Source organism: Lissotriton helveticus, chromosome 3_1, assembly GCF_964261635.1.
Source record: "Lissotriton helveticus chromosome 3_1, aLisHel1.1, whole genome shotgun sequence".
NCBI classification, from domain to species: Eukaryota; Metazoa; Chordata; class Amphibia; order Caudata; family Salamandridae; genus Lissotriton; species Lissotriton helveticus.
Genome location: NC_136061.1, coordinates 1,401,210,909 through 1,401,238,846, shown reverse-complemented (window position 1 = coordinate 1,401,238,846; position 27,938 = coordinate 1,401,210,909). Strand labels below are relative to the sequence as shown.

At 43.7% G+C, this 27,938-nt stretch overlaps 1 protein-coding gene across 6 annotated transcripts in view; it reads right to left on the bottom strand.

The window, feature by feature from the left end:
* KALRN (kalirin RhoGEF kinase) overlaps positions 1-27,938 on the bottom strand; it is a 1,598,314-nt gene that overhangs the window by 578,153 nt on the left and 992,223 nt on the right. For all 6 annotated transcript variants that reach the window (XM_078682047.1, XM_078682045.1, XM_078682043.1 and 3 more), the window contains exon 14: positions 7,760-7,955. In XM_078682047.1, coding sequence (XP_078538173.1) covers positions 7,760-7,955 — 196 coding nt within the window. The remainder of the gene's footprint in view (positions 1-7,759; positions 7,956-27,938) is intronic.

Here is a 27,938-nt window from a genome sequence, read left to right as displayed (position 1 = left end):
ATTCAGGGAGAAGATGCAGACTTGGCCAGTGATGGAGTGGGACTGCCAGGACATTGAGCGCTTCACGAACCACATGGTGGCAGCCAGGGAAGAGCTAGGTATGTGAGAATCCAATTTTCGTCCCTTAGGGTTTAAAGGGAAATATGAGGGCCAAGGACAAGGTTTCAGAGGCAAAGGCCAAACCGGCAGTAAAACAGGGAAAACCTGAGTGGCAACATGTTGGAAGTATGATAAAGATGAATGCAAATGGGGGTCCGCATGCAGGTTTAAACACAGCTGCGTGACCTGCGGTGGCAACCTTCCCGCCACGCAATGCAGACAGTCACAAGGGACAGGCACCAGCAGAGACAAGTGCAACACAAAGAAATAGCAGCCAAGGGAAGGTGGCGCACGGAGGGGGACAATTGAGTGGGCGAGGGGCTACCACTGCCTACCCCCATAAACGCGGGGAGACTAATATCCTCACTAAATACCTACCCGAAGAGAGTAGACAGACAACAATTGGCAGAAGGATTTACAGTTGGGTTCCCCATCCCTTACAAAGGACCGGTGGCCCCACGGCTTAGCCGCAATTTAAAATTGGTACAGGACAACCCAGAGTCAGCTGGACACAAGGTGAACAAGTAGAGTGGCTGGTCATTCGCTTCCCCTCCACTACCAAACCTGATAGTCTCACTGTTAGGCGTGGTACCTAAGAAGGAAGCAGTGCACTACTTGGATGATTTTCTGTACATTGGTAAAGCAGGAACGGAGGAGTGTGCAAACCTCCTCCGCCATTTCGTGGATCTGACTGAAGAGTTAGGAGTTCCCCTAGCGCAGGACAAGACCGAAGACCCAACCACCAAGATATCATTGCTCAGGATAGTACTGGGTTCAGTGGCTGGGACGTGCAAGCTAACAACAGAAAAGGTAGCTGAGCTACACCAGATCATACTGTGTTCCGCAAGAAGCTGAAGACATGGCTCTTCATATACACACCTTGGGATCACACCCCCCACACCTTGCCCAAGTGCCTTTATACCCTCCCAGGTGTAGTGTGCTATACAAATCAACATTACATTTTGGGCGGGGCTCCGGAGCGGGAGTGGACCCCTGAGCTTTGTCCGCAGTATCCCACAGTATTCCAAAACACTACTATTCCTGAGCCCTGGGCACTAATATTTTGCATAATCCAAGCGTCGGGAAGCCCGGGGATTGTGCTGACCCTGGGGAAATCCTCAGCCGACCCCACGCGTCGAAGTTTTTCGACAAAACTCACTCCGGCTCGGAGATACGCAGGCATAGCCAAGAAGGCGACCACAAACTGAGGAGGCGGATCTTGGCGTTGGCGAGGGGAGGTCCGGGACGCGACAACAAGTGAGCCCCGAGCTGCGAGGAGACTGGCCGGAAGAGCAGCGGGGACCCCGGGGCCGAGGCCTGTAATCCCGGATTGGGGCTGAGAGGGACTGGGCGCCCGTTCTGGAGCAACATCAGGGTATTGCCCTGCTGAGGAAGCGCTCGGTACTCTGACGGAGGTGAAGAGTATGAGTCTGCTGATGGGGCACCCGACCGGAGCAGTCAGAGGAGGAGCGGCAGTGCACCCTGGGGGCCGGTGGTGACCTGGGCACCTCTGGGGAGAACCAAGTTGCGTATGGAGACAGCGCTGGCCCTCAGTAGGGGCCCCCTGATATATGAAGGCCCGATAGGCTATAGAAGACACCCCGATCAGGCTGTGCTGCAGTAACCTCTGGGCCCCACCCTGAATCTTGGTGCTTAGAGCAGAGCGTTCATAGCGGTGTTACAGGAGGAGGTGTGCGGGAACAACGCACTACCCTCTTTTTCTGAGAACATACACCATAAGATGCCTGAAGGGGTTTAGGTCTGAAGTGCACCTGTGCCAGCGGACCACCACATTGTGGGAGAGAGAGGCAGTGGAATAAGAGGGCAAGCCAGGACTATGTTAGAAGACACTGCAAGGGCCCAGTTGCAGCTGTGGATGAAGGGCTGAGGAGACATCCCCAGTGAGGTATGGAGGCTTACAGGCCCAGGACGATCGACAGATACGTTAGCCCCTAATCCCTGGCCGCGTCACATAAGGAGCAACAAACTTTATTGTATCGCCAGAACACCAGAAGTCAGTCGGTTACCAGCTTATTCCGCAATGTATCTCATAAAGGATGTCTTCAAGATGGCCGACAGGTGATGAGCTCCGGCTGGGAGCCCCTCGGCTAGGGATTGCTTTTTAGGCTTCTATCTCCTGGAGGCTACCCCCCTTCTTGGTCCCCCATTCACACCTAGGTTTAGATTGGACTGTGGTTATCATTTCTCCAACTCCTGCGTTTGAATTCGACATTTTCAGATTAACTGAGATCACTATCCTGACATCGAAGACAAAGCAATATGGCCGATGCCCGGTGGAGCTGCCTTGACAGCTATAAAGGAAATCAGCCCTGGTTCACCCCCTTTGCATCACCTACCCAGCCGGACATTGGGCACAGTTCTCCCCGTCTCCCCGCTGTCTCCTTCCTCCCCCTCCCTCCGACTAATTACCGTAACATTGTTTTTTTCCTTATGTTTTACTATGCTCTTGTAACTGATGTAATTTGTAACTTGTAACTCACTGAACATCATGTAGAGCGCTCCGATACCTCCAGGTCTAGCCAACGCTATATAAAACTCTTCAAATAAATACATAAATAAATACTGCAGCTATAGCAGCAGAGAAAGGCAACGCTAGGCGAGATACAGCAGCTGCTGGGTAAACTGAACTTTGCGACCACAGTAATTCCCGCAGGGCGCCCCTTTGCCATGCGCCTTGCCTGGATGACCAGGGGCTTGTCCCAGAAGCACCACGGGGTGTGCCTTACACAGGGAGAGAAGGAGGACCTGGGGCAATTGGAAACTTTCTTGGCCAAGTTCAACTGTACCCTAATGTGGCGGGAACCCTGGCTGCAACCACGGCGGCGGACCTAGGGTTTTGCGTGGAACAAATCAAGGCAGTGGGGAGCGGGGCATCGAACGCCTTCAAACATTACGTACACCCCACAGTTTACGGAGCTCTGGTCTTTTATCCTCTGTCATCTAGGTGCGCCAGAGGGTCGCAAGAAAGTATGGATCGTGGGGCACTCTTACATAACCCGGGCACAACAGTGGGTTGCCCTCATCATATGAAATTCTTACTTGGTGTCATGGAAGAGGGAAACAGTTTTCATGAAGCCTCACGAAGAGGAAAATCAAGAATTTCTTAAAAGTACCCTTAACCTGCATTTGGTAATATAAGTCAAGTTTGATGGCTTGCTTTTGAGAACTGTTGGGGTTGTGCGTGGATCCAGCAACACCATCATTCGAACACATAAAAACAGGCCCAGATAATTATAGAAAGGAAATGCACATCTAGCAACTAACAGTCACGGGCAAGCTGAAAAATGATAAATTAACTTGGAGGAAAAAATAATAATTCGTGGTGGTCTAAAAATCTTTTAACCCATTGGTTGCAAACGGATTTAAAGTAAAAATCTCAAAATAAAACAAAGATAATTACTTTCAAATAAAATCTGCCTATCAACTTCATACACATAGGAGAGCATTCAGTACCAAAACGATCTTTTATCACATGTGTCCACTAGAGGGCTGTAGGACACAAGATTATTCACCAGAGTGCTCAAACTCGCTGGTACTGGTGGTGAGGGGTAAAATGACTAACTTTGGTATGTAAGCAAGCTGATCCTCCGAAGTGACGATGCCCCAGGAATCCAAGTATAACTCTTTAGCCGAGCGACTGGAGAACCCTGTTGAGCTTTGTCAGCAATTCATCTGTGCCTAGGTCTAACTTGCATGTTGGGTGAAGACTGTTTAGTGGCCGAGATATTCTCACGCTTGTCACCAAATGGCAAAGCCTCAAGAACGTCTGTAGAAACTCTTAACTCCTCCTATCCACATCCTAATGAACAATGCACACGCAGGAAGAGTCTGTCAGCAATGTCTGTGTTTAGGCTGTCGTGAAGTTGACTAGTGCAACTCTAGTGGTTATCTTAATTACATCATGACTTCTGGAACATAGGAGAAGGGGTGTCTGTTTCTTATCTTCATGAATCAGGAAATCTATTCGAGATCTACGATTGTTACCAAGTTCCAAGAGATCTAGAACATTATTTTGAATATTAACTTGTTTAAGTGGTAATGTTGCCGATCAAAAGCTCCCCTGAAACAACCTCCATCTAAGTTTATAACAACCTCCCACCCCCCTCAGCAATATCAAGCTACTAAAATATTTGGTCTAGCTGCCTGTAAATTAAACTTAGATGAGATCTCATATTTTGGGTAAAAGCTCTTTGATCCTTGTTTTGGGGAGCACTGAGCAAAGGAATTCTCGTTGGTGAGAAAGGCCAGATGAAGGGGGCCACATGCTTAGTGTGCAGCCAGAAAGCATGAGTTGCTCCCTGCAACAACTTTACCTTAGTCATCTCCTATTCAAGGGTTGAATCGGTTACATCCCTGGCACGGCTCCTTAGAGAGCGCACCTCCTCAGGACTTCTTCACAGACAGAAGAGTACTAGTGGATTTCCCGTGCTGCTCTTGAAGATGACAACTATCTTGTGACTTGGGCAATGCAGTTGTGTTTTGGACGATTTGAAAGCACCAAGCTCCTTTATTTGTTCTGCGCTGAGGCACTCTACAGGGCTCTCCAGGGCTCAGTCCAACAAGAAATCCAGTTCCAGGAATTACCATAAGAATTCTTTACCTATTGCCTTTTCCCTTCTACGATCATTCCCTTTTCAAGCTGATGCTGTATCACTTCATGTGACTCGTTCACATTTTCTTCTAAGTCGTCAACCTCAACTGAAGGAAGTCAGGAAGCGGAGTTGGAGTTACAGCTTATCGCTTAGTCTATTCTGTTTGTGGAGAAGCAGTACTTGGAAGCCACTCACTCTGGGTGCCTTTCATAGCAGAAAGAGCTGGCAGTCCTCACAGAGTGTTGATGCAGACTGGACTCAGGCTCTGCTTGTGCAGAGGGCATGATACACAGCAGTACACTTGCTGTGAGCTACGATTTTGAGCAATAACCGAAATAAGAGTTAGAGAGACAGCAGTCTTCCTAGATCAGATAAAACTATCCTCATGGTTCACGGCATCCTTTGCTAGACAGGGCTGCCCTAGCTAGGCTCTCCCTACATGTATATCATATTAAAAATACCAAATACTTTGCTTTCTAAAGGATTGTTCAATGGGCATTGTGGATTATTGAGAGGTAGTCTGAAGTTTTGTGTTAGTGAAAAGAACTCAAATATTCCTTGCGCATTCATTTGTACTCGTAAGACTGGTCTTGTGTCTGTTGCTAAAAGGCGCGTGAATAAACAGGACCCTTTGAAAGGACTGCTGCATATGTACATATTTTTATGAACGCTGTGTGCATGTCCAGTCTGTGTATACATTGCTAGGACTAGGGAACATTGAGATGTAAATGGTATTCCTGATTTTTCTGTTCTACAGACGCCAAGCAGAAATTATGCTAAACGTCCAAAAAAGAATACAATGACAAAGCTGAAGGTAGATAGTCTGAACTTGGGGAGAGGTCATTATGCACGTGTTTTCGAGTTGTTTATATAAACACGTGTTTTATTTCCAGGAATGACCGGTTTCCTATCAAATTATAGAGAGTTGGTTACACAGAGATATTGTTACGGTATACCTATCTGCAATTATAATTAAGTTTAGTATTTTGTGACATGTTCCAATCAGATGCAGCAAATAACGAGTTAACGTTATCTCAAGACATTACCAAGCAGGTGAGAAATAGTTCAAGATATTTAAGAACACATTTAGGCTATCTTCTTCATGGTAAATTACATCCTGGATAAAACACCTAATTATTAAATAGGGTCAATACTTAAAAGGTCAGCTAACATGTTATAAAAACAGTGCTTTTGGCATATTTGTAAATATAATTTTTATGTGAACCATAAACATTATATAGGGCCTCTATCGTCTTTGTTTTACAACAGGTATGTTTATTGAGTGTCATTTTTAAGAAATACATGATGGTAGGAAAAGAGAGTTATGGACTGGGGTCTTTTCAGGACAAAGTAGTTCAGTTGTCTCGCCGGTCGTAGTGTGACCAAACTGAACTGTGGGTGAACTTTGCAACTTGTCACCTGTATTATCTCAATGTGTTCCTGTAATAGTTTTTTCTGTCACTAGTATTTTTCAATGAAATGCAACCAGACATTTTACCAATGCAATCTTCAACTATAAAACAGATCATTTCAATCACTTTCTAACAATTGTGTTGGGGGTGTTTGGTAAGAAATCTGTTAAAGTGACTTTTAGAAACCTATTTTATACACTATCATTTGTTCTCTTTCGGGTGTGCTTTTCCTAGGCAGGTCGAAATTGCTCATTCCAAAAAATTGCTCATTCCTAAGCTCAGATTGTGCTATTGAGGATACTGGTTAACCTTTACTGAACTAAAAATTACTGCAGGAAGCAGCTACTGAGTAAAGAACTGTGCAACCTCCTAATTTTGATAAGGCTTTTCCGTCCGCAGTTATTGATTTCAGATAAGTACTAGAGTTACAAAAACTGACTCTAGTATGGTACATCAAATGTTAAACAGTAGTACAATGAATACAAAATAAATATTATGTTATGTTAAGGATTTTTTAAGCACAACATACTCAAAGGGCTCCCTGCCACTAAGAGGAGAGGATGGAGGGGAACAGCAGTTACTGTGGACCAAGGAGCTAAATAAGAGAATCTTGAGTACCTTGAGGAAAGGTATAAATGAGAACCTTGCGGAGATGAAAATGAACTAGCCAGTGAAGAAAATAGGAATGTGTTCAAAAGGGAAACTAACAAAGCAAGTGAGAGGTTTAAAACTGAATAGAAATAATGTAAGGGCTCGAAATTATCACTATTTGGAAAACTACTGTAACTTAGTTTAGAGAGAGTTAAAGGACAAAGGTGCTTCAGTTTCTCTCCTGCATAAGGGATGGCCTTCTCCTCTCTTCTCTAGTGGGTTTCCTAACATTTCCACCAGATGAAACCATCTTTCCTTTTTTCCATAATATCTTCTTCGTGAACCATCACCCTTATGAAGTTTTCCTAGGTTGACCAGGACTGAGTAATACACAGCAAAAAACAGAGACTTCTTAAATGAAGAAATCTATGTCCATACCAGTTCAAAATGATACACGAGCTGATAAGTGAGCCCTTCTGCTACAACAATGTTCTCTTCTCATGAGCACCTTGCACATATTAAATACGTTTATCCAGTATCCTTCTCAAGGTTGAGGCCTGGATTGTCGTAATACAAACAGTCTTCGTTGCACCCAGTGACGCAGATACTCCTATTCCGAGTTTTGGAGAGTAAAACAGGGCATAGCCTGTAGATAAATCTGCATGTTTTGACCTTTTTCCCACACATTTTCCCCTGATAAATGTCATCAATTTGACCTGCCAAAATCTATTGAAGAAATCAACGGGAGTGTGGCAATCATCGAACAAATGCGAATTCAGATCCCTGTAAAACTTATAGGAATTTCTCTCCAAACAAGAAATCACAGCCATGGTCTTTGATCCAAAAAAGCATGCACTACCGGACAACAGTGTTTCATTTCTTCAAAAGTAAGCTCTCCATGAAAGGTCTTTGTAATCTCACAGCCTTGATGACATAGGAGAGAACATTAATGGGTTCTACATAGAATAGCTAAAGATGAACACAAAGAAAGGGCTCATAAGAACTGTGAACAACAGAGGATAATATTTACAACAGTCTTCTTACCAGAAGCTTGGACCTCCATGATGTACTGGTGCAAATCCTGCCCCTGCTGGATCACCTCAAAAGTCATGTTGTTCATAGCCAGCTTCCGCTCTGTGTGACGCTGCAAGCGCTGCTCAGCCAGTGTCAGGTCCTCGGTGTTGAAGTCATTCATTTGCCGCAACAGGTCTTCATTCCAGGCATCCAGCTCGGCTGTTACCTTCAAAGAGAAGAAGGAGGGATGATATACAGTCTGGGGGGAAACTCCTCTACTGCAAAAATGCGCACTACAACAAACTTAGAGGGAAATCCACTTTTAAAAACGGAAATATAATGGTGTTACAATTCGTGAAAAAGCCAACAAGTGCAGTGCAGGAAGGATATTTTTGAGTCCAGAAAGTGATAAGTACATGGCAGGAACACATAGAGGTTGTGTCAGGATACCAAGGAGAGCCACTGCTTCTTTGGCGTCAGCAGAATTAAAATGTTGGCAGAAGTGGCACCAGCGACCCTTATGGCTTCTCTTGCAAACCATGTGCTGTTGATACTCTCGAATCCAGTGGTCTTCAAACTTCTTAATGCTGCGCCCCCCTTGTAAAAAAAAAATCTTTGCCCCCCCTTCAATTTTTTCTCAATTATTCTGCTAAATTGGCAATGTTTAAATATGTCTACGCATACCTAAACATTGCAGGCCAGCTGTTTCCCATTTTCATACATATACCCAGTCAGGATATAAGTGACAAAAGTTGTTCATGATGACCCATTTCAAAGTGGCTTACTGCTGCTCATGTTTTTAACACTTGAAACAAAGCATGATGCTTCTCTTGGCCAGCGACTGGCGTCCCCCTGAGATCACTTAAGGCCCCACAGTTTGAAGACCTCTGTCCTAATCCTATGTGACACATTTCCTGCATCTCTAGTTTACATGAGAGCAGAGATGGGGGCACTAAGTGCATCAAACTTTCCCACAGTCATAGGCAATACATTGATGTGCAAGCATGCAGCGCCACAGAAAACCATGGTCATGGATTCTTTCTGTACTCTGACAGGTTTGAAACTATAATCCCAATGCATTGTATTTACTCTCCATCATTGAGTCAAGGTAAAATACTGTATGATGTAATTTCCTGAGATATCATGGGACTTAAGGATGATGTGGCGCGATTTTCTGTGATGTTATGACTGGATCAAAGAATGAGCGATTCACTTCTTCTACCCTTCCATTCTGAAATTTAGTTAAGACCAAATCCACTGTCCCTTTATGACACCACACAGCCAGTCATCTGCACCTCATACAAAGTTGATGCAATTGCAGCTGAGGCAATGAGAGAAAAGTGTGGTTGTCAAGTGCCCCTTTTTTGTCACTCAGATCAGGTTAACCAAGGGTTGGTCTTAACCAACTTTAACTCCCACCACCAACTCACTGGGTGCCTTAGTCTCTGACCAGTCTCCAAGGTATAGCAGTTGCTTTATGGTGGAGGGTTTACCGTATATTTCCTTCCAATATCAATCACATTTATAAGATGACTCTGCAGCATTTATTAACGCATTGTATCATTTCGATTTTGCTAAGATTATGGTCACCTGTCTCCCCCTTCACTTTTTTGTCCTGCACTGTTCACTTATTTCAAGGGATATATCACTTCTGGAGATTTTTTACAATATAAAAAGCAAATGTTGTTCACTTTTTTCACACCATGTTTTTCTCAAGTCGATTTTCCCTCTCTTCATAGCCTCATTCATTTGATTACGCCCTGTGTCAGCAGAGACGTTTTAAGGCACGGGCAAAGTGGGCACAGGCCCAGGGCCCCAGGCTGTCTGGGGGCCCCCTGATAGAGCCAGCTCTGTCTGCAAAGAGCCCTGCCCCGATGACCGTTAATAATTCTTAAATAGAATGTTTCAAAAACCGTTTTCCATTTATTTATTTTTAATGTGTGTGAGAGTCTATTACAGACATTTTACAGAAGGTGTTTGTGTTTCATGCAACACCTATAAAAAAAGTTTCTTTTAGATCAAAACAGGACCTCGCATATCTGAAGTAAGAGGGTGTCAGAATGATTATTCACAGTAATATTAGTGAGCTGCTCCTATCTTACAATATTGAAAACACACCTCACTATCCCTGAATATTAAATGTAAACACATTTAGAATTTGGATGAGTGTGCCTGTGACCTGGCCAAAGAGAGCATGAAAGAGCTGAAATTGGATCATAAATTCAAAGCTGTTCCTAACAGGGGTCCCAAAATACGTTTGGCCCAGTGACCCCAAAATCCTTAAGATGTCCCTGTGTGTCAGTTTAAAATATTTGCACCACTCGCTTTACCATCAGAAATCTTTAATTTATGTTCTTTCCCTTATCACACATTACCTTTTTCCGCCCTTCCATGTTTTCCACTGCCTTCAATGAAACAGAGCATTAGTTTATATGTAGTCCTAGACATTCAAGAGGCACAGGTACTACCATATCATAGAGAAAGAGTGTGTGATGTAAAAGTATCTGTGTTGTTTGCATGGGTTTATTTCTCAAGCCTGCTGTTTTGATGTGACAGAAAAGGTGACATCTAAATCAAGCAGTAATACTAATATGGCATTAGCACGCCAATCTTATTTTCAGTAAGTGAGCAGTTAATGAAGCGGACATGTTTCGACTCTACGAATATATTATCAAAGTCTTGTGGACTGCTGAATATTGAGAATCTTTGTGCAAATTCCCGGCCACGGGGATAGGTCCATTTGAGAATTGAATATAATTGAGCTTCTCAAATGCCTTTTTTATTGAATTAAACGATCTAAAAAATAAAACATACAAATGATCTCATTGTATGCATGTTTCAGCACTCTTCTAAACTGATGCATTTGCGTGTAAGGTTCATTTTGCTTCTGAATATTTAAAGAGAGATCAAAATCAACCACCAAGCTAATAGTTAACATTTAAAATGCAAATTGAAGTCTATTCTACTTGCAGGAAAAGTGGGTTTCCAAATTAATTTTTTAAACCCTGCGGTTCCTATTTTACCAACCGCTGGGCATACGAAAGAACAGGTTATTGACAATTTGAGGCAATGTTTCAGTAACCCGTTTAATAAACGTATTATCATTCTACATGCTGTGACCATATGTCATTTTATTACTAGGTCTAATCGTGCGAGATGGATTGTTTTCTTTTGCAGCCAGATGAATGGGTACCGCGAACAGCGGATAGGGCTCTTTATTGCAAAGTGCTTACAGAAATTAAATGTGGCAATTATTCCTATTGAAACTGCACCTTTGAACGTCTACGTCAAAGAGGCTTCATAAAAGAAGGCAAATAAATATTCATCTAACTAAACTTAAGAGTGAACAGTGCATGAGAAGAATCGCTTGTTGTCTAGGAGGAGATATTTAGGTATACTGCTGCTCAGTCTCTAACAAGCTTTCACAAATGTGGGCAATCTCCTTTTTGCTCCATTTCCGTGGGGAACGCAAGAGGTTTGATATCAAAGATACTGCCTATGTCATCCAGAGCACCACAATTTACTTAAAGGTTAGAGTACAATGTAACGAATTTGCACCACTCAGCCCAACGTCAACTAGCCTTACAGATGATGGCGCAATTTAGTTATGCTTTAATTTTTTTTAAGTCTTTCTTTTCCTGAAACCCATTTAGTCCTGGTGGAAATATCTGTGAGCATTACAGATAGCTTCTACTGCATCCAGTTGTGAAACAAAGGCTGCACATGTCTAACGTGGTCAAGGGAAATTCAACTGGTAAAAAGAAAAGGCAATTTGTAACAAATAAATAACACTAGACACCAATGCCCATTATCAAGATGCAATTGGAACTTTTTCATTGCATTTCAGTCCATGTCCAAACACCAAACCAATATGCCAACAAGTGTATCACATAGAATCTATTCGTATCTTTTCAATTAGCATTGCCACCAGGGAAACCACTAACAAGCCAACCTCAGAGAAACTGATGTTTTTTGTAACAACATTGTGGAAGCCACTGTGACTCTGCTCTTTCATTATATTATGCCAGCAGCAAGATTTGCATAGGGCGTATTGACCATTTGGTGGCAACACCAGATCTCTCCTAAGACGAGACATTTTATTCTTCCGAAGAGCTCCGCGAGGGATTTTAGCCCGTACTGCTTGAGCTTCTTACCCAAGCTTCACATGACCCTCAGGATGGTGCAAAGGCGTCAGGGCTAGTGAGCTGGCTCTGTATTCTATGCCTAGCCTCTAACCTATGACTAATCGAGTCCGTCAGAGCAGCTAACTGTAGGTGCCTAGAGCCATGAGAAGAAGGGCAGCAACAAAATGTAAGTCCTGTAACAGCCAACATCGGGCTTTTGTTTGCCCGCCTACTGAAGTACTTATGCGGGTGGTGGGGGCGCCGAGAATGGCCTCCAGGCCAGCCTTTTGTCCACAGATCTCGAGTCATTATTCTTGAGTTTATAGTTGGACAACAGAATTGTGTTTCCATATGGATGTGTGGCTGGGAGCAACATTCTTTTGAGTAATATTCAATTTTGGGATGAGATACAATGAAGGAATCTTTAGAACTATAATTGGATGTTCATCCTCGCAGGTACGATGGGACTCCAAAGGAACAATATGGACGTTTAAACTGTATTTTGGCATTCATAACAGAAATGCTATTTGATAAGACTATACTCTATTGTATTGTCTGCATAGAAGAGACATGTTTTTTCATTCTACATGGAGAGCGAGAACGGATCCAGCAGACACCACCAGAGGATTCCGAGTTCATGTGCCTTCCACTCAATTAACTTTCAATAATAAATATCCCTTTATTGTCTGTGAAATCTGCCTGATGCTTCCTGTGGCCTGCGATTCGCTTGCATGGCTGAGCTAATTGGAGCTGCTCATACCCAGAAGCCTGTGCGAGGCCTAATGACATTTTTTCTGTCCGAACAATTGCCTAGCCTGTGAGACACATCTAAGGTGGTGACAGGGCGGGCCTTCTGAGAAATCTTAGTAGTCAGTGGCATAAAGCAAGATGCTGGGGTCCCACAGCAGGAGGTGTTGAGGTGCGCTTGAGGCTCTGCAAATCACAGATATTCAAAAGCTTTAGGTTGTAAGAGCCCCCCCCCCCTGTAGAGCTGGGGGTCCCCTCTGTACACCAGGGTCTACTTTGGCCTGAGTTTTGCCCCTGAATCGTAGGTAGGGCTTCCAAACAAATGGTTTACAAAAGCGAGAGACCATAAGCTGCGCTTAAGTCTTTAATAAGATCAACTATATTTTAATGACAATTGCAACTTGGCTGTTCACTTACTGATTTAGTCAGTCTCAATTGATTTGAAATTGCTATGCAGAACTGAGAACGAATTCCTAGGTGTTTATTCACGCATTCAGGTATTTCCACAGAGGAAATGTTGTGCATCCCATCAAGACATATTGGGCCTTATTTAAAGTTGAATAGCAAGGGGAAATAATTTGATTTCTGGAGGGTGTGTTATCTCTGCTGAGGTATTACACAAACAAGTATATGACCAAAGTGTAGAGTGTTCCCAAAAGATACATGCAACTTAGGAGCACAAATAGTGCTTTCAACTAACTATATGATACTGATACGCTGGAGACACAAACACACATAAATGGACACCTGTCAGCAGAGAAAACCTGAATCACAACGTTGCTTGCCATGGTAGGTGAGACTTATTCATGGCAATTCACTACTAAGTCTCGAGTAAGTTTAACGTACGGATAGAAAAATCTGAGTCGGGCACACTATTGGCATTCATATCGAAGGGAGAAGAGCTATTCCAAAAACACATACACATATGCCAGCTTAACAAACAGTAGATTTCGGTAAATAATGTTGAGGCAAAAATTTATTGAAATTGTGGATTTTGCTAATACGGTTTCCAGCAGAGAAAGGCTACTTAAATATTATAATCTGAATGTGTAGTTCACGTGAAGTGCCACAGTACATTTTGATTAGACAAAAAAATTAACAGTGTTGAGAGCTCTGATCAGCGTTCACTAATTTTCTGTTCACACTCACTCGCTGCAAAAAGTCACAATAACTCAACATATGTTGTATTTGAGATAGGGAACCAGTGACTTGGGAATAACTTTAGAATCTGAGGGGAAAGGTGCATTGCCAGCACTAGAGGTTTATTTCTGGTTTACTGATATTAATATTAGCAGATGCTTAAATGTGTCACATTGCATAATCTTTCTCAGAAAGGTAATTAAACTGTAAGACTAAACCATTACATGATTGGGTCACGTTATGGGAGGTGAGGCAAAAGTACATCCCCACAGATAAACAAATAACTTGAAAAAATGATTGAAGGTGTAACCAATGTCATAGATTCAGTACCTATTAAGATCAAAACTTGGACATAGTAGTGCTTCAGTGAAGCGGAAACAAGACAGATCATTTTATTTATCATCCGATCACAAATTGCAAAATCTTTTAGTAACCTTTACCCGGCAAGACTATGCGTAAGGCTGATCCAATGCCCCTTTCAATGTAAAACATGGACGTAGTGCTTAACTGATGTCCATTCACGGGTCCCCAATCCTGGGCATCCTCGACTCAGACAGTTATGAATCGACTCACAGACCCAAGGAGACTCTCACACCCACTCACAAACCCACTGAGAGGCTTATGCACTCACTCACAAACCTACCCAGAGACTCATGTATCTACTCAGAGGCCCACTCAGACATCCACTCAGTCACTTATGCATCCACTCCCACACCGACTCAGAGACTGTCACACCCACTCACAGAAATACTCAGACACTTACGCACCCGCTTACAGACCCACTCAAAAACCCACTCTGACACTCATGGACCCACTCACAGTCCCATACAGTCACTCACACCGCCCTTACAGATCCATACTGCCAATCACACCCACAAAACTACTCACACACCCACTCACAGTCCCAAACAGCCACTCACACACACACACTCTAAAAGGTTACAGAAATACAATGCAAAACATCTTTGAAATTTACTAAAAATAACAAAAGATTACAAGGACGTTATAGTTTGGAAATAACCTTAAACAACCTTAGAAATTGACTGGAAAAAAAAGGCTACAGGGCTGTTATAGTTCAGCTCATTTGTCACTCATACAAAACCATTGAAATTCAGCAGTCATGCCCTTGCAATGCACTGCTTATGATCTCATATATTGCATCACCCATGACATGGTCAGTGGCATCACTGATGACATCTTAAATGACATCATCCACAGAACCACTCACACACCCATTGAACCTCTCATACACCCACTCCCACACAACTTCTCACATACTCATTCAGACCCGCATCAGTACAAACAACCAATCACTTATCTATAGGGCGACTCAAATCCACTCACTCATACTTCCACTCACACACCTACTAACCCACCAATACAGCCTAATACAACCAGCCATAAAGACACACAAACATATACACACTTACAGCCACTCACTCACTCACTCTATCACCCATACAGAAACTCACACATCCACTCACTCGCCCATACAGGTACTCACTTAGCAATACAGCTATTCACAACCCACTCACCCATATAGCCACTGACATAGCTACTCACCCATAGAACCACTCACACACCTACAGAACCACTTACATACTCATTCACACATTCATCCAACCACTCACACCCATTCACTCACCCACACATTCACTTTCCAATACTGCCACTCACTCACCTATACACACTCAGCTACTCACTAACCCATAGACACTCACATAGCCACTACCTCACCCATATGGCCATTCACTTTCCAATACAGCCACTCACACAGCCATGGACTCACCCATACAACTACTCAAATACCCACCATCACATCCGTATGGCCACTCACATACTCACTCACACATCAACTCATTAAGCAATAGAGCTACTCACACATCCACTCACGTACCCATACAATCAATGGCAAAGCTACTCACTCATAGAACCACTCACACACCCACAGAACCACTTACATACCCATCCACATATCCATACAGTCACTCACATACCCACTCATTCTCGCTTACAGTCACTCAAACATTCACTCTCCTATAAAGTCACTCACTTACCTATACACACACTCAGCTACTCACTCACCCATACAGCCACTACCTCGCCCATACAGCCACTCACTCTCCAATGCAGCCACTCAAACAGCCACTGATTCATCCATATAGTTACTCACATACCCACCAACACATCCATACAGCCACTCACATACCCACTCACACACCCATGAAGCCACTCAGACTTCCACTAACACACTGATACAGACTCACACAGCCACTCAGATGAGATGTTAGAAATAGTATGACTAATTACTAGTACAGAAAGAATAGTAATGTAACTTATGCTGTAGCTTGGTATATATCTTTAAGTCTCAAACGTTTACGAAATGCACTCATAGGATGATGTCATCAGTAATGTCACTGGTCATGTCATGAGTGATGTCATATGTGAGGTCATAAGCAGTGCATTGCTGGGGCGTGTGTTATAGTTCGCTCAGGTTACGAGAACTGCTACATTTCAATTGTTTTGTATGATTGAAATCTGAGCCTAACTATAATCACCCTGTAACCTTTGTTTTTTCAGTGAACAAATATTTAGTTAAGGTGCATGTATACGAGAAGTTAGGTATAGAAAATCTATATTTATCTTTCAATATTTTGTTCTCAATATTAGTGCATGACAATATTCTATATTAGATATTCAAGATCCACATTATCCTAACAAAGGTCCACATTTTATATGGTACCACATTCAATTCTGCCAACCGTGAACCCAGTGAAAGATGGTTTCATGACAATATTACACTTAGTCTAGGGTACTTCCACTGGATAAAATACACAGACCCTGGATAATAAGAGTGCCCCACATGGGGCTGAGGTATTTACTGGGTGCAGTAAATATATCCTCATCAGAGTTTTCACTCATATACATATGCTGCTGAATTCCACGTTTCATTACTTAACAGTAATTTTTCTTTTAGTGCATTTCCTCATAGTAATCCTGCCGAAAATAACCTGGGGAAAACAGTATGGTTGTGATATTTATCACACCCAGTTATTACCACACGTGAAGAACTCTACAGGGTTTTAATTCTGATAACTGGACAAACGTTTGCGCAGGAACCATCATTTTGTCCCAAATTCATAATAGGTTCACCTCCCTCTCATCTCCATGTCACATGTATGAAGGAATCATCTTTATTTCACCCCTCCAGCATCTGTCTCTGGATATTCCATCTTCCTTGGCTTGCCTGGCTGCTTTTAGTAAATCTTATTGAGTACAATATATAGAAACTCTTAACCTACCCTCCTGTAGTTCAGTCAGCCTATAATCCAAAAATGCAGTCCACTCTCTCTCACCTACAACCATGTTCGTGTTCCTCCTTCCAAGAAAGAATTCATAAATAACACACCCATACCTGCATCAATTACATCCAGGCTCTAATGACTGCCTATTCTGAGAGTTCCATGTTCGTATTCCACATTATTTCTAACTTAACAGGCCCTAAACATTAGGTGGGTGGTGAATTCTAGAATGTGTGCTAACTCCTGTTACCACACCTGTCACAATTCTGTGAGTAGCGTCCCACCTCTAGTTTTCAAATGGTAAACTTATGTGGGTCAAACCTGCAGAAATTTACTGGGTGAAAACGTGAGGTAATTACTGGTGTGGAAATTCAGGTAAAAAAAACGTAATTCTGGATGTCATTCCCCATTTTCCAAGAAAAACTCAGACTAGGATATCTAAAGGGCCAGGTACATACCTCATCCCTTGCAGATGGTATATGCAATGAGTAGTAAATTCCTCACCTGATTCCACCCACTCATAACCATGGCCTTAAGTTTAGGGATTTAACCCACTTCTACGCACTCTCAATTGAAGAAGCGGTGAGAACGGAGGCAGAAACAGTAATCTGCAAGCAAGCCCTCCATTCAGTTAATAGAGGATGCTAGAATTACACTTCTGTTGACCGTGCTAGGACATTCACTTAACCTATCTAAGCCTTTGGTACTTTGCCTATCAAATTGGGAGATCCTGGGAGGAAGCTATGTTAAGAGCTAGTATTGAGAGCTATCGCAGAATGCGTGGTACGAGGCATAGCAGCACCAAAAGAAACACACATTAGTGGTTAATTCTTTAAATATTTCAACTGTAAATACCTTGTCACGAAAATAAAAAGGGAAAAAACTAAGCATAGGCAAAGCCAATAGGTCTCGCATATGCGAGAGCTATTGGCGTTGCCGATATCGTTTAGCCATGTTGTAGATAAACGATGAAATTCAGCCGGGGCTGAAAGACGTGAGCCTGAATGATCATAAATTAATCCAGGGATGTGTCTGAAAAACTGAAAGTGTAGTTCAGCTTACTGGTAGCGTAAAAACGATATACAGGAAACATTTATCCACGCATGAAAGCATAAGGCCCTCATAAACGCAAAAAAAAGAGATGGTAAAAAGGCACCATGAAGGAGCCAGCGCTTTATTCATTATGGCAGTTGGAGGGGTGGAGTAAGCAAGAGGGACAACAAGTGTAGGGGAATAAGCAACACAAAATGGGGTGTGGCTGGGTATAAGAAACATAACATAAGAAGGAAAAATCAATTCCATTTAAAAACAAATCCTGGAACTCAAAAATAGCAGAAACATTTGCAATAACCCGAACCATTGGTGAGGGAAGTAAAGGTGGCGTCAAACAGCTCTCACTATGCAACAAGGTATCTCAGTAAAGAGCTAACTGTGCCCTATGGCTGGCCAGAGCCAACAAAGAAACATGTGCTGTGAGACAGGAATGCTTCCTGTGCGTCCTTGTGACACGAGCCCCTAAGACCACCAGTGGAGAGTGAATGATGCTGTGTCTCTGCACTAGGGAAACAAAGTCAGCCACTTCAGTCGAAGCCAAAATGCAGGGGGTGCTGAGCCACCAGCCTCTGGCCAGTGTTCTGTGCATTGCTACAGTCAATGCTGCATTCGAGAGACTGCAAGTCTGTAAGGTAAGGGAGTGACTTGATGAGGACTCCAGTTGTTTTTGCAACTGGGGCAGTAGGGTTCCACGAAGCAACCATTGCTTCACAGAAGTGGCAAAAGCGATAGGAAGCGGCCAGCGCTAGCTGCGTTGCAGAGGTTTTTTTCTCCATTATAGCAGTGGAGGGCGGGGTTACCCATGAGTGACAACAAGGGGGTGGGAGGGGAATAAGCAATATAGTAGAAGAGTTGATAGGGTATAAGCAACACTGCGTGGTGGGGGAAAATGAATAAGCAATATGGACTGGGAGTTGATAGAGAATATGGAACATGGATGTGGGTGGGGGCGCTTCAGGTAAAGAAGCAATAAGGTTGGCAGTACTGATGGGTCTTCTGCTGTCAATGACTGAGGCAGCGAAAGGAAAGAGAATAGTACCTCAAACACAGTGCCAGTAGAGTAAAGACCCCTAATCAAGATGATGCAATCAGTACTTGATCCCTGCTCAAAGGCGTACGAAGAGAAAGTTTTGCCGACTCCTGCTGCCCAACTGGAAGGCAGCAGATTTGAGTGGCAATGAAACCCACGAATGTTCAGTAATGGGCGGGCGCCAAGCCCTTTATACAATACCCCTCACAATAACAGCGCATGTGCACGGTTAGGCGAGACCTAAAAGGAGAACATGCCACCACCAAAAACCATAGGCCTTATGCTTGGAAACTTTTTTCTAAATAAAATAATAACAATTACATATAATATCAATAAAATCCTTCTTGGCAAGCATGAGTATTTAGGATAGCTATAAAAACACTTGTCGGTTTTAAAGCATGTCACAGGAAAACATAATTCGTATTTGTGCAAAGAGAAGAAAACTATTGTCTTTGCATTATTGTAAACTTAAAACAATTTAAATACACTAGCGTAAACAAATATAAGAATTGCAAAACAAAAGCATTGATGAATTAAAGTACCGGCCTACCAGCCCTGGCTCTGAAGTGCACTTTTTAGGCAGATGTGCCCATTTGATCAAACAAAATCCATCACTGTGCAAAAGGGCTACTTAATTGCTCTATGCTATAGGCAGTGGTGGGTAGAAGCAAAATCTGAATGATTGTTAAACAGACTAATGGATTAAGTAGGGTTACCAAATCCCATTTATCTATGCATGTATGTATTTTTATTCATTACGCTTTTTTTTTTTTTTTACATGAAGCTGGCAAAGTAGCTAACGCGTTCTCTAGGAAGGACCTCACAAAAAACAATGGCACCTACTTTTACCCATTAGCAAAAAGGCTCTATGTACAGCTCCCACATGCAATGCATCACACTTTGCTGATACCTGCAGGTGGTGTCGATTCCTTACCTTGCAATATCTATGTGATAGCCCTGTTTCAAGTAATGGAGATTTTACATGTGATGTTATAAATCATAACTTGTTTCATATAGTACTTGCCACTGCATCATTTGACATTTGACACCCATCTAAATGGTGCTCAATATGTGAACACCAAAACAATTTAAGGTGAAGCCCGCTGGCGAGGATTCGAACCTGTGACCTTTAGGTCACACAAAAATCTCAAATGCTAGAGCTTACCCCCTGAGCCATCTTACAGGCAACAGAGATGGTATATGACACAAGCATTTGCAATGCTATTGGTCTTGCATTTGAGAAAGTTAAAGCTATTGGCATTGTAAATGATATTGTATTTAACTAGAGGAGTCTAGAGGATGTGGTGGTGTCCCCGAGTGATGTGGTGGTGTCCCCGAGTGATGTGGTGGTGTCCCCGAGTGATGTGGTGGTGTCCCCGAGTGAGGTGGTGGTGTCCCAGAGTGATGTGGTGGTGTCCCGAGTGATGTGGTGGTGTCCCGAGTGATGTGGTGGTGTCCCCGAGTGATGTGGTGGTGTCCCCGAGTGCTGTGGTGGTATTCCGGAGTGATGTGGTGGTGTCCCTGAGTGATGTGGTGGTGTCCCTGAGTGATGTGGTGGTGTCCCTGAGTGATGTGGTGGTGTCCATGAGTGATGTGGTTGTGTCCCTGAGTGATGTTGTGGTGTCCCTGAGTGATGTGGTGGTGCCCCTGAGTGGTGCCTCTGAGTGACGTGGTGGTGCCCCTGATTGATGCGGTGGTGTTCCTGAGTAATGTGGTGGTGTTCCTGAGTGATGTGGTTGTGTCCCTGAGTGATTTTGTGGTGTCCCTGAGTGATGTGGTGGTGCCCCTGAGTGGTGCCCCTGAGTGACGTGGTGGTGCCCCTGAGTGATGTGGTGGTGTCCCTGAGTGATGTGGTGGTGAAGGTTGTGAGGGTGAGAGGGTTGTGAGGGGTGTGAGGTTGTGAGGGGTGTGAGGTTGTGAGGGGTGTGTGAGGGTGACGGGGTGAGAGGGTTGTGAGGGTGAGAGGGTGGTGAGGGTGAGTGACAGTGAGTTAGGGTGGGTGAGGGGGTGAGGGTGAGGGAGGGTGAGGGGGTGTGAGAGTGACGGGGTGTGAGGGTGAGGAGGGGTGAAGGTGAGGAGGTGTGTGAGGGTGTGTGAGGGTGAGGAGGTGTGAGGAGGTGTGAGGGTGTGTGAGAATGAGAGGGTGTGTGTCCGAAGTAAATGGTGGCAGGGCAGACATCATAAGACAGAGAGAAGAGACTGCATGGTGACTGCGTTGGTCAGTTTCAGAATCAGGAGGGGCAGCGTCAGCACAGTCTGCGAGGGATCAACGTGTCTAGAGGCAAAGCATAGCGGATGTAGCATTGCAGCTAGCAAGTCGAGTGTTTTGAAGCTGAGTGTCCCTAGAGAGATGGCAACACAGCAACAGCATTTGAGGAGCAAGGCTACTGTAAACAAGCACGGTAGGCTTTCACTTTCGTCCAGAACCAAGCTCTTGGCATTGCTGTGGCGGGGGGGGGGGGGGGGGGGGGCGGGGGAGCGGGAGCGCATTCCTTTGAAGTCGGATGCAGGGGAGCGGCAGCCTTTGAAGTCTGATGCAGAGGCACAGACAAATGGTGGTGAGCGATGTGCACGCGGGGGAGCGGCAGCCTTTGAAGTCTGATGCAGAGGCACAGACAAATGATGGTGTGTTATGTGGCTGGCGATGGTGTGCATGCGCATAGATCACATTAACTGTATACAATACGCAGCCGTTTTCGTAGACTTTTCTTTTCCGCTTACTATAATCTCGCCGGAGCAATGCGCAAACGCATTGGTTCAGGCGAGACCTAAAAAACCATATCCCTAATATATAGGAGGTTGATCAACAACATGGAGAGTCCATTATTGACCCTCAGAGGGAAATGGACCGGAGACGGTCTAGAAATAGACGATGAAGACTGGCAAGAGGTGGTTTCCTCCCCCCGAGGGTCGTCGCGATCCAGGCAAGGCTGAGGTTAGTGCAGCTTAAAGTATTGCACCGGGTCTATTTCACAGGCCCAGGCCTGGTTCGCATGGGACGGGCGGAGGGTGGAGAGTGCAGACGGGGGTGCGGGGAGCAAGGAACGTTGATGCATATATTGTGGAACTGTCAACAGATAGAAGGGTACTGGTTAGACATCCATCGCATACTGCAATCGGTATTGGGGGTAGACATTCAACCGGAAGCTCGAAGATGCATATTGAAGGTCTGGGAACCTTCAGACCTTAACGCAGTGGGTCACACTTGCATACATGATTGCAAAACGTAACATCGCACAGTTGTGGGGAGCCAGTCAGTCGCCGCAGGTTGGATGGTGGAAGGAAGATCTGGACTGGTGTATGTACAGAGAAAAGGCAGTCTTCATTGCGAGGGGATACCCTCGGAAGTGGATCAAGGTATGGGAAGCGTGGTACCGGTATAGAGGCGACATCTGCCTTCCTCCAAGCCGTCATGTGGATTTGGATACTCTTGATACCCCTTAAAGTGTCTCATGTATTATTTGTGATTTATCTTGCATAATGTGAATTGTCTCTGTGATGGACGAAACAGCCTGCTTGTACTTTTTATGCTGTTACTTGGTTGAAGTGTTTAATAAAAAGAAATATAATTTAAAAGAAAAAAACAGATAAAATAATTTTGTCTACAAAAAGTGCATGTTAACAAATGTTTGTCATCTGTTGATAGGCTTTCAATTAGCGCGTGAATGTGGTTTTAAATAAAACAGAAAAAACTGATTTTATCTACCAAAAGTGTGCGCTATACTATGTTTATCAAAACAGTGGCATCAACATACAATACAATGCACACATCGTACATAGGGTTATGTGTTAGAGACCAAAAAGGAACATTCTTTACAAAATTCTGCAGCCTGCACAAAAATAAAATAGTGCTCTAAAACAAAGGTAAAAAGCCTTTAAAAAAAGGATACAGGTAATAGGTCAATTCTCCAGGGGAGGAGCGAGACCTGAATATGTGGGACAAATAAAGGCCATAAACCAAATAAAAGCAAGCTTTTAAGAACAAAAAATATTTGAATGAATCGCCAGCGAGGGGCGGAACTAGAGCCTACATACATAACACATCATGCCTCGCAGCGCATGCGCTGCCTAGGCAATACCTAAAAAAACAGCTTCTAAATCAATGGATGGAAAACCAGCAGCAAATCGGATTTAAACTCCAGACTGCAGGTTTGAAGGGTCCCCAGTCACTTCCTCACCGTTTCACCTTCTGAGCAACTTAAGAAAGTTAATAGCTCTCAGTTCCAAGACACGACTTATGTGGATCGATATTACTGTGCAAAGGGTATGTGCAGGTATCATTGACGAGGATGCCATGCCAAGGCTTCTGCCCGATTCGGAATGGTTTCATATGTTCTCTGCTTAAGTTAAATTCTACGCAAACTGCTCTTGGAAATGTGTGTTCCTTGAAAATGCGCAGGGTCTCACCCAAAGACATATTACAGATTTCAGATGCATTAGTAGGCATGGAAGAGACAGGAATCCACTTCACCCCAATCCATGTATGCTCTGAAACATCATATCAGACATGCTCTCGAGCATCTGTCTGAGCCCAGACGAGTGTGCAGAACATGGATCCCAGAGCAGCAGGGTAGCCAGCTGGGGCGGGCCTGCTAGTGTTTCTTAACGGTGGCCTTGGCAAACACAGCTTAAGTGCTTGTAAACATGGACACATGGGAATTGCTGCTTTATGGAAGAATGCTTCTTTTTCATATTCCAAGTAGTGGGTACATTACAACCCTTGCTGCTAACATGCGCTGTGATATGCATTTATGTATGCGCTTCTCTATTTTGAAAAAAAGACGTCTGAAACCCCTCAGTGGCTGGTTCATTCACATCAACCTTTCCTTATCTACCGTCTGACTCAGGGCCATAGACGTACAGCCAAGATATGCCTCACACAGTCATACACCAGAGTACATTAGGAAGAAGACAACTTCTATATTCGACACAACACACATACGCCATATATTCACTCACAGAGATCATCACAACAAGATACGCCAAACACAAATAAAAAATTCAAACAACGCCCAAGTCCGAACACGTTACCATGATCCATTCACCATTCAACTTAGGCACACAAAAAGGGTCAACTCCTACAGAGACTTAGCCATCTCAAACACAACACAACAAAAACATCATATGCACACCAATCACAAACACTAAATGCACAATTTTCACAGACCACTGCACATATAACTAACCAAGTGACAAAAAGCAACAACATTTTTCAAATATCTCTAACAACAAGGCGATGGGCAGATTAACAGCCTAAGAAACATATAAGCAACCAAAATCCTCTAGACTCAGCTTTCGAAAATCATTCATACACTCACAATGTAATGAATGAGATATTGCCATCCAACTTGGAGATGGATCAGAAAACAACATGTATTCACGGGAAGACTCAGACTACCATCTCCGGTGGAAACCTTGGAATGCAACTGCACTTCTAAAGACTATGAGACGGAACTGAAGGCAGGATATGCACTAGACAAATGTCAATAAAAGTTTCCAGACACACGTGGTTCGGTCCTCCCATCAGGCGTGAATCTGTGGAATTAGACAGTTTAGGAGTAAGGGTGTGCAAAATATGCATAATTTGCACAGTTGTGCGATACTCCACAAAATTACACGAAAACACTAAACTGACATTTAGCACTATATTCTAGAGCAAAATGTATTTTTGCATCCATTTTGGATTCGAAGACCCATTTCGCACTAACACAATAGTACAAAAAACACCTGAGTACTGCCAACAAAAGACACTCTCATTCTGGTCTGTCATTGTGTACCTCTTCCCATGCTGAAATCGCAGTGTAATCAGGCCACGTTGCGAAACTGCGTAATTTCGAGAAATTTCATGTGACAAGTGTAAAGTCAAATTACATGAGATTGCAGGTGTACCGGAAATTTCGAACAGGCCAATTTAGGACCCCGAGTCTTCCTTCCAAGTGCGTCTCTTAAACAATCAAAGCACATCTTCACAAGTGAACACAATCTGTAAGTGAGAAATGTCCTTCCTGGGGGAAAAATGCTCCATTCACCTTGCAGTGTGGATGTCTAATTAATCGAAGGCCCCAGACAATTCATTGTATTAAACTGAAGACGGGCCTATCTAATTGTTCACATTGGAACTTGATCCTTCAGCCCTTGTTCGTGCTCGGAAATAAGAAATAAAAGGGTGTCTTATGCATCCTGAGCACCGGGTTTAATTAGTTTAATAAATGTTAGTAAATCAAATTACTCCGAAGGCTCAGCAGCCCCAAATGTCACGACTTTTAATGAGCTAGATTATGCTTCGCCATCGATAAGGCCACGCGGTGGATTTCAGGCAATCAACCAAACGTTTATGCCGATTTATTCTCCATTTTTTTGTCCCGCACGGTAGTTAAACCCACGCTTCACGTTCGGCTCTTATAATTGTGTTGGTGATAAATTCCTGCTCTTTTAATTCGACTTTGACCCAAATCGTCCCACTCTGAAAAGGGCCCTGGGAAGAAATCTCTTGAAGTGGTGTAGAAAGCCCTGTATATGAAAATTCATACAAAAAGTAACGGAAAATTGAGTTAGCTGTTGTCATTTCTGCTTTCTGCCCTAACATTTGATTCTGGTTACGGGTGTTTTAATCAAAACACTAAAGCGATAGAAATTGCAGAAAATAATACCAGGGCTTGGGAGATTTGCTGGATTTTGCATCTGAGTGTTCCTCTTATGACCTTCCTTGCAGATATGTTCGTCTTCTGTGGTGTTTAAGCCAGCCACAGAGCACTGCTATGCTTAGCCCTTTGAGATTGTGGGGACTATAAGAATTTGGGTTGTTGGCTGACTGGGATGTGAGCCCTGGTCAAGCAGCAACCACAGTTCTAGTCGCAGTGAGGTACAAGCCAACCCCAATTTAACCTGTGCGCGGCCCTCTGGTAGCTAGCACAGAGCAGTCAGGCTTAACTTAGAGGAAATGTGTAAAGTATTTCTGAAACACTTCAGCAGTAATAAAATGAAAGCACCTCACAAAAAAGCAAACAAGAAATTATACAAATAGAACAGAATTTAATAAATAAAAAGACCAAAAGGACAAAAATCGAAACAGTAGAACCAGAGTTATGAATTTTTAAAAAGATTTAGTGTAAAATAAAGGCAAAAACCACAAAACGCCAACAGCAGCTATCTGTTCGCGCTGGATCGGGTCAAAGTCACACTTTCAGGCCAACCGCGAATGAGCGCAGGTCGGCTCTTGACACCAGAGTAGGCCCACTGAAGTTTACCATCTCAAATCCGTGTAAAGAGTCCGGTTCTTGATAGAGGGGGTCGTGATGGAGCAAGGAGTGCGTCGCAGAAGGCTGCTGAGTAGCGCAAAGAGCAGGCCAGGTGTCGTGGGCAGGAGTTGCTGGAGCTTCCCGTTGGTGGTCCACCCACTAGCTGTCACTGCTGTACAGCGAAGAGGCGGCTTCGTGAGCTTCATGGTAAATCGTGGAGCGAGCCACAAGGTCTCGGTGCGAACAGGCCGGTTTGTGGTCGCAAAGAGCCCAAAATCTTGAATACAGCTCCCAGAGCCACACCAATGGTCTAGAACCTGAGGAGCAACACCTGGGGGTCAGGTACTCACTTCAGCTGGGTCTAGGTGCCGGATTTTAGGGAGCTTTTTATGTCCTTGATGATCAGTTCAGGGGGCCAGCAGACTAGGTTTTGGAGCACTTTGGTGTCCTGGGTCCAAATGAAGTTAAAGGTACAGTTCTTTTCTCACTCAGGCAAGAAGGCAGCACGTCAGCAGTTCCTGCAGGGCAGCAGTCCAGCAGAGTGGCAGTGTTTACAGCAGCACAGCAGGTATTCATATAACACAGGCTTAGGTAGAAGGAAGTCGTGCGCTATACAGGATCAAAAGCAAAGATACTGACTTGTCATACAGTAGTCTTTAAAGTTGAGAGTCGTCAGCTTTTTCCTATATTGGAGCAGGGTTGGGACAATTTAAATGTTACTGTGATATAATTCCTTATTCTAGGTGTATAGATGAATAAAGTCTTTTGCCTTCTTTTTTTCCCTTTTTCATCTCCAGTTTGAAGGTGTCCTGGCTCTGCTGAGAATTGTAAGAAATGGTGAGCTAGTCAGCGAGGCACAGAGGGGTACCAGTCGTGATGGCTATGTGCAAGACGCAGCTAGGGAACCAGCGGCATTACACTATAGAGGGGGTGATACGGTCCACCCATGACTTCGGACTCACAAAAATGAAATGTTTGCAAATATTTTACAGAGTTTCTTTGGCGATCATGGTTTCTTTGCTATATTGAGATTACTGTATTTCAGTTCTGGATAACATTTTCCCATTATCGATGTCTGTGAGATTACCATTCTCCTAAAATTATAGGTATCATTTGGTGTTTAGTCTGTTGCATCTGGTACAGTGTTTTGTGTTGTCTCTTGTATGTTCCATTGATTTTATAACTGTTTATACTGTTGATATATAGTATACAATATTATTAAAGTGTTGTGGTATCACACAACTCTTTCTGGACATTCAGACCGAATCACAAGTATGATAACTGTGTTGTAATTACCTAGACTCATCCCACACAACTCCACCGAGTTAAGGCCTGGCTGCTCACCCACGTCTGCCCTGAGGGTCAAATACAGTTAGGTGGGGCCCACTTTCTGGATTAGACTGGAGCATGAACCTTTAGTACTTCTGAGCTTTCTTTAAGAGTCTATTGCCCCATTAATTACCCACTGTGGAAAATCCAGACTAACACATCTCAAGACAGCTGACAACCATTAACCACCCAGTTTTCCACCTTCCATAGGTTAGGTAGGGAGGGAGGGAGAGTAATATTTTTAGA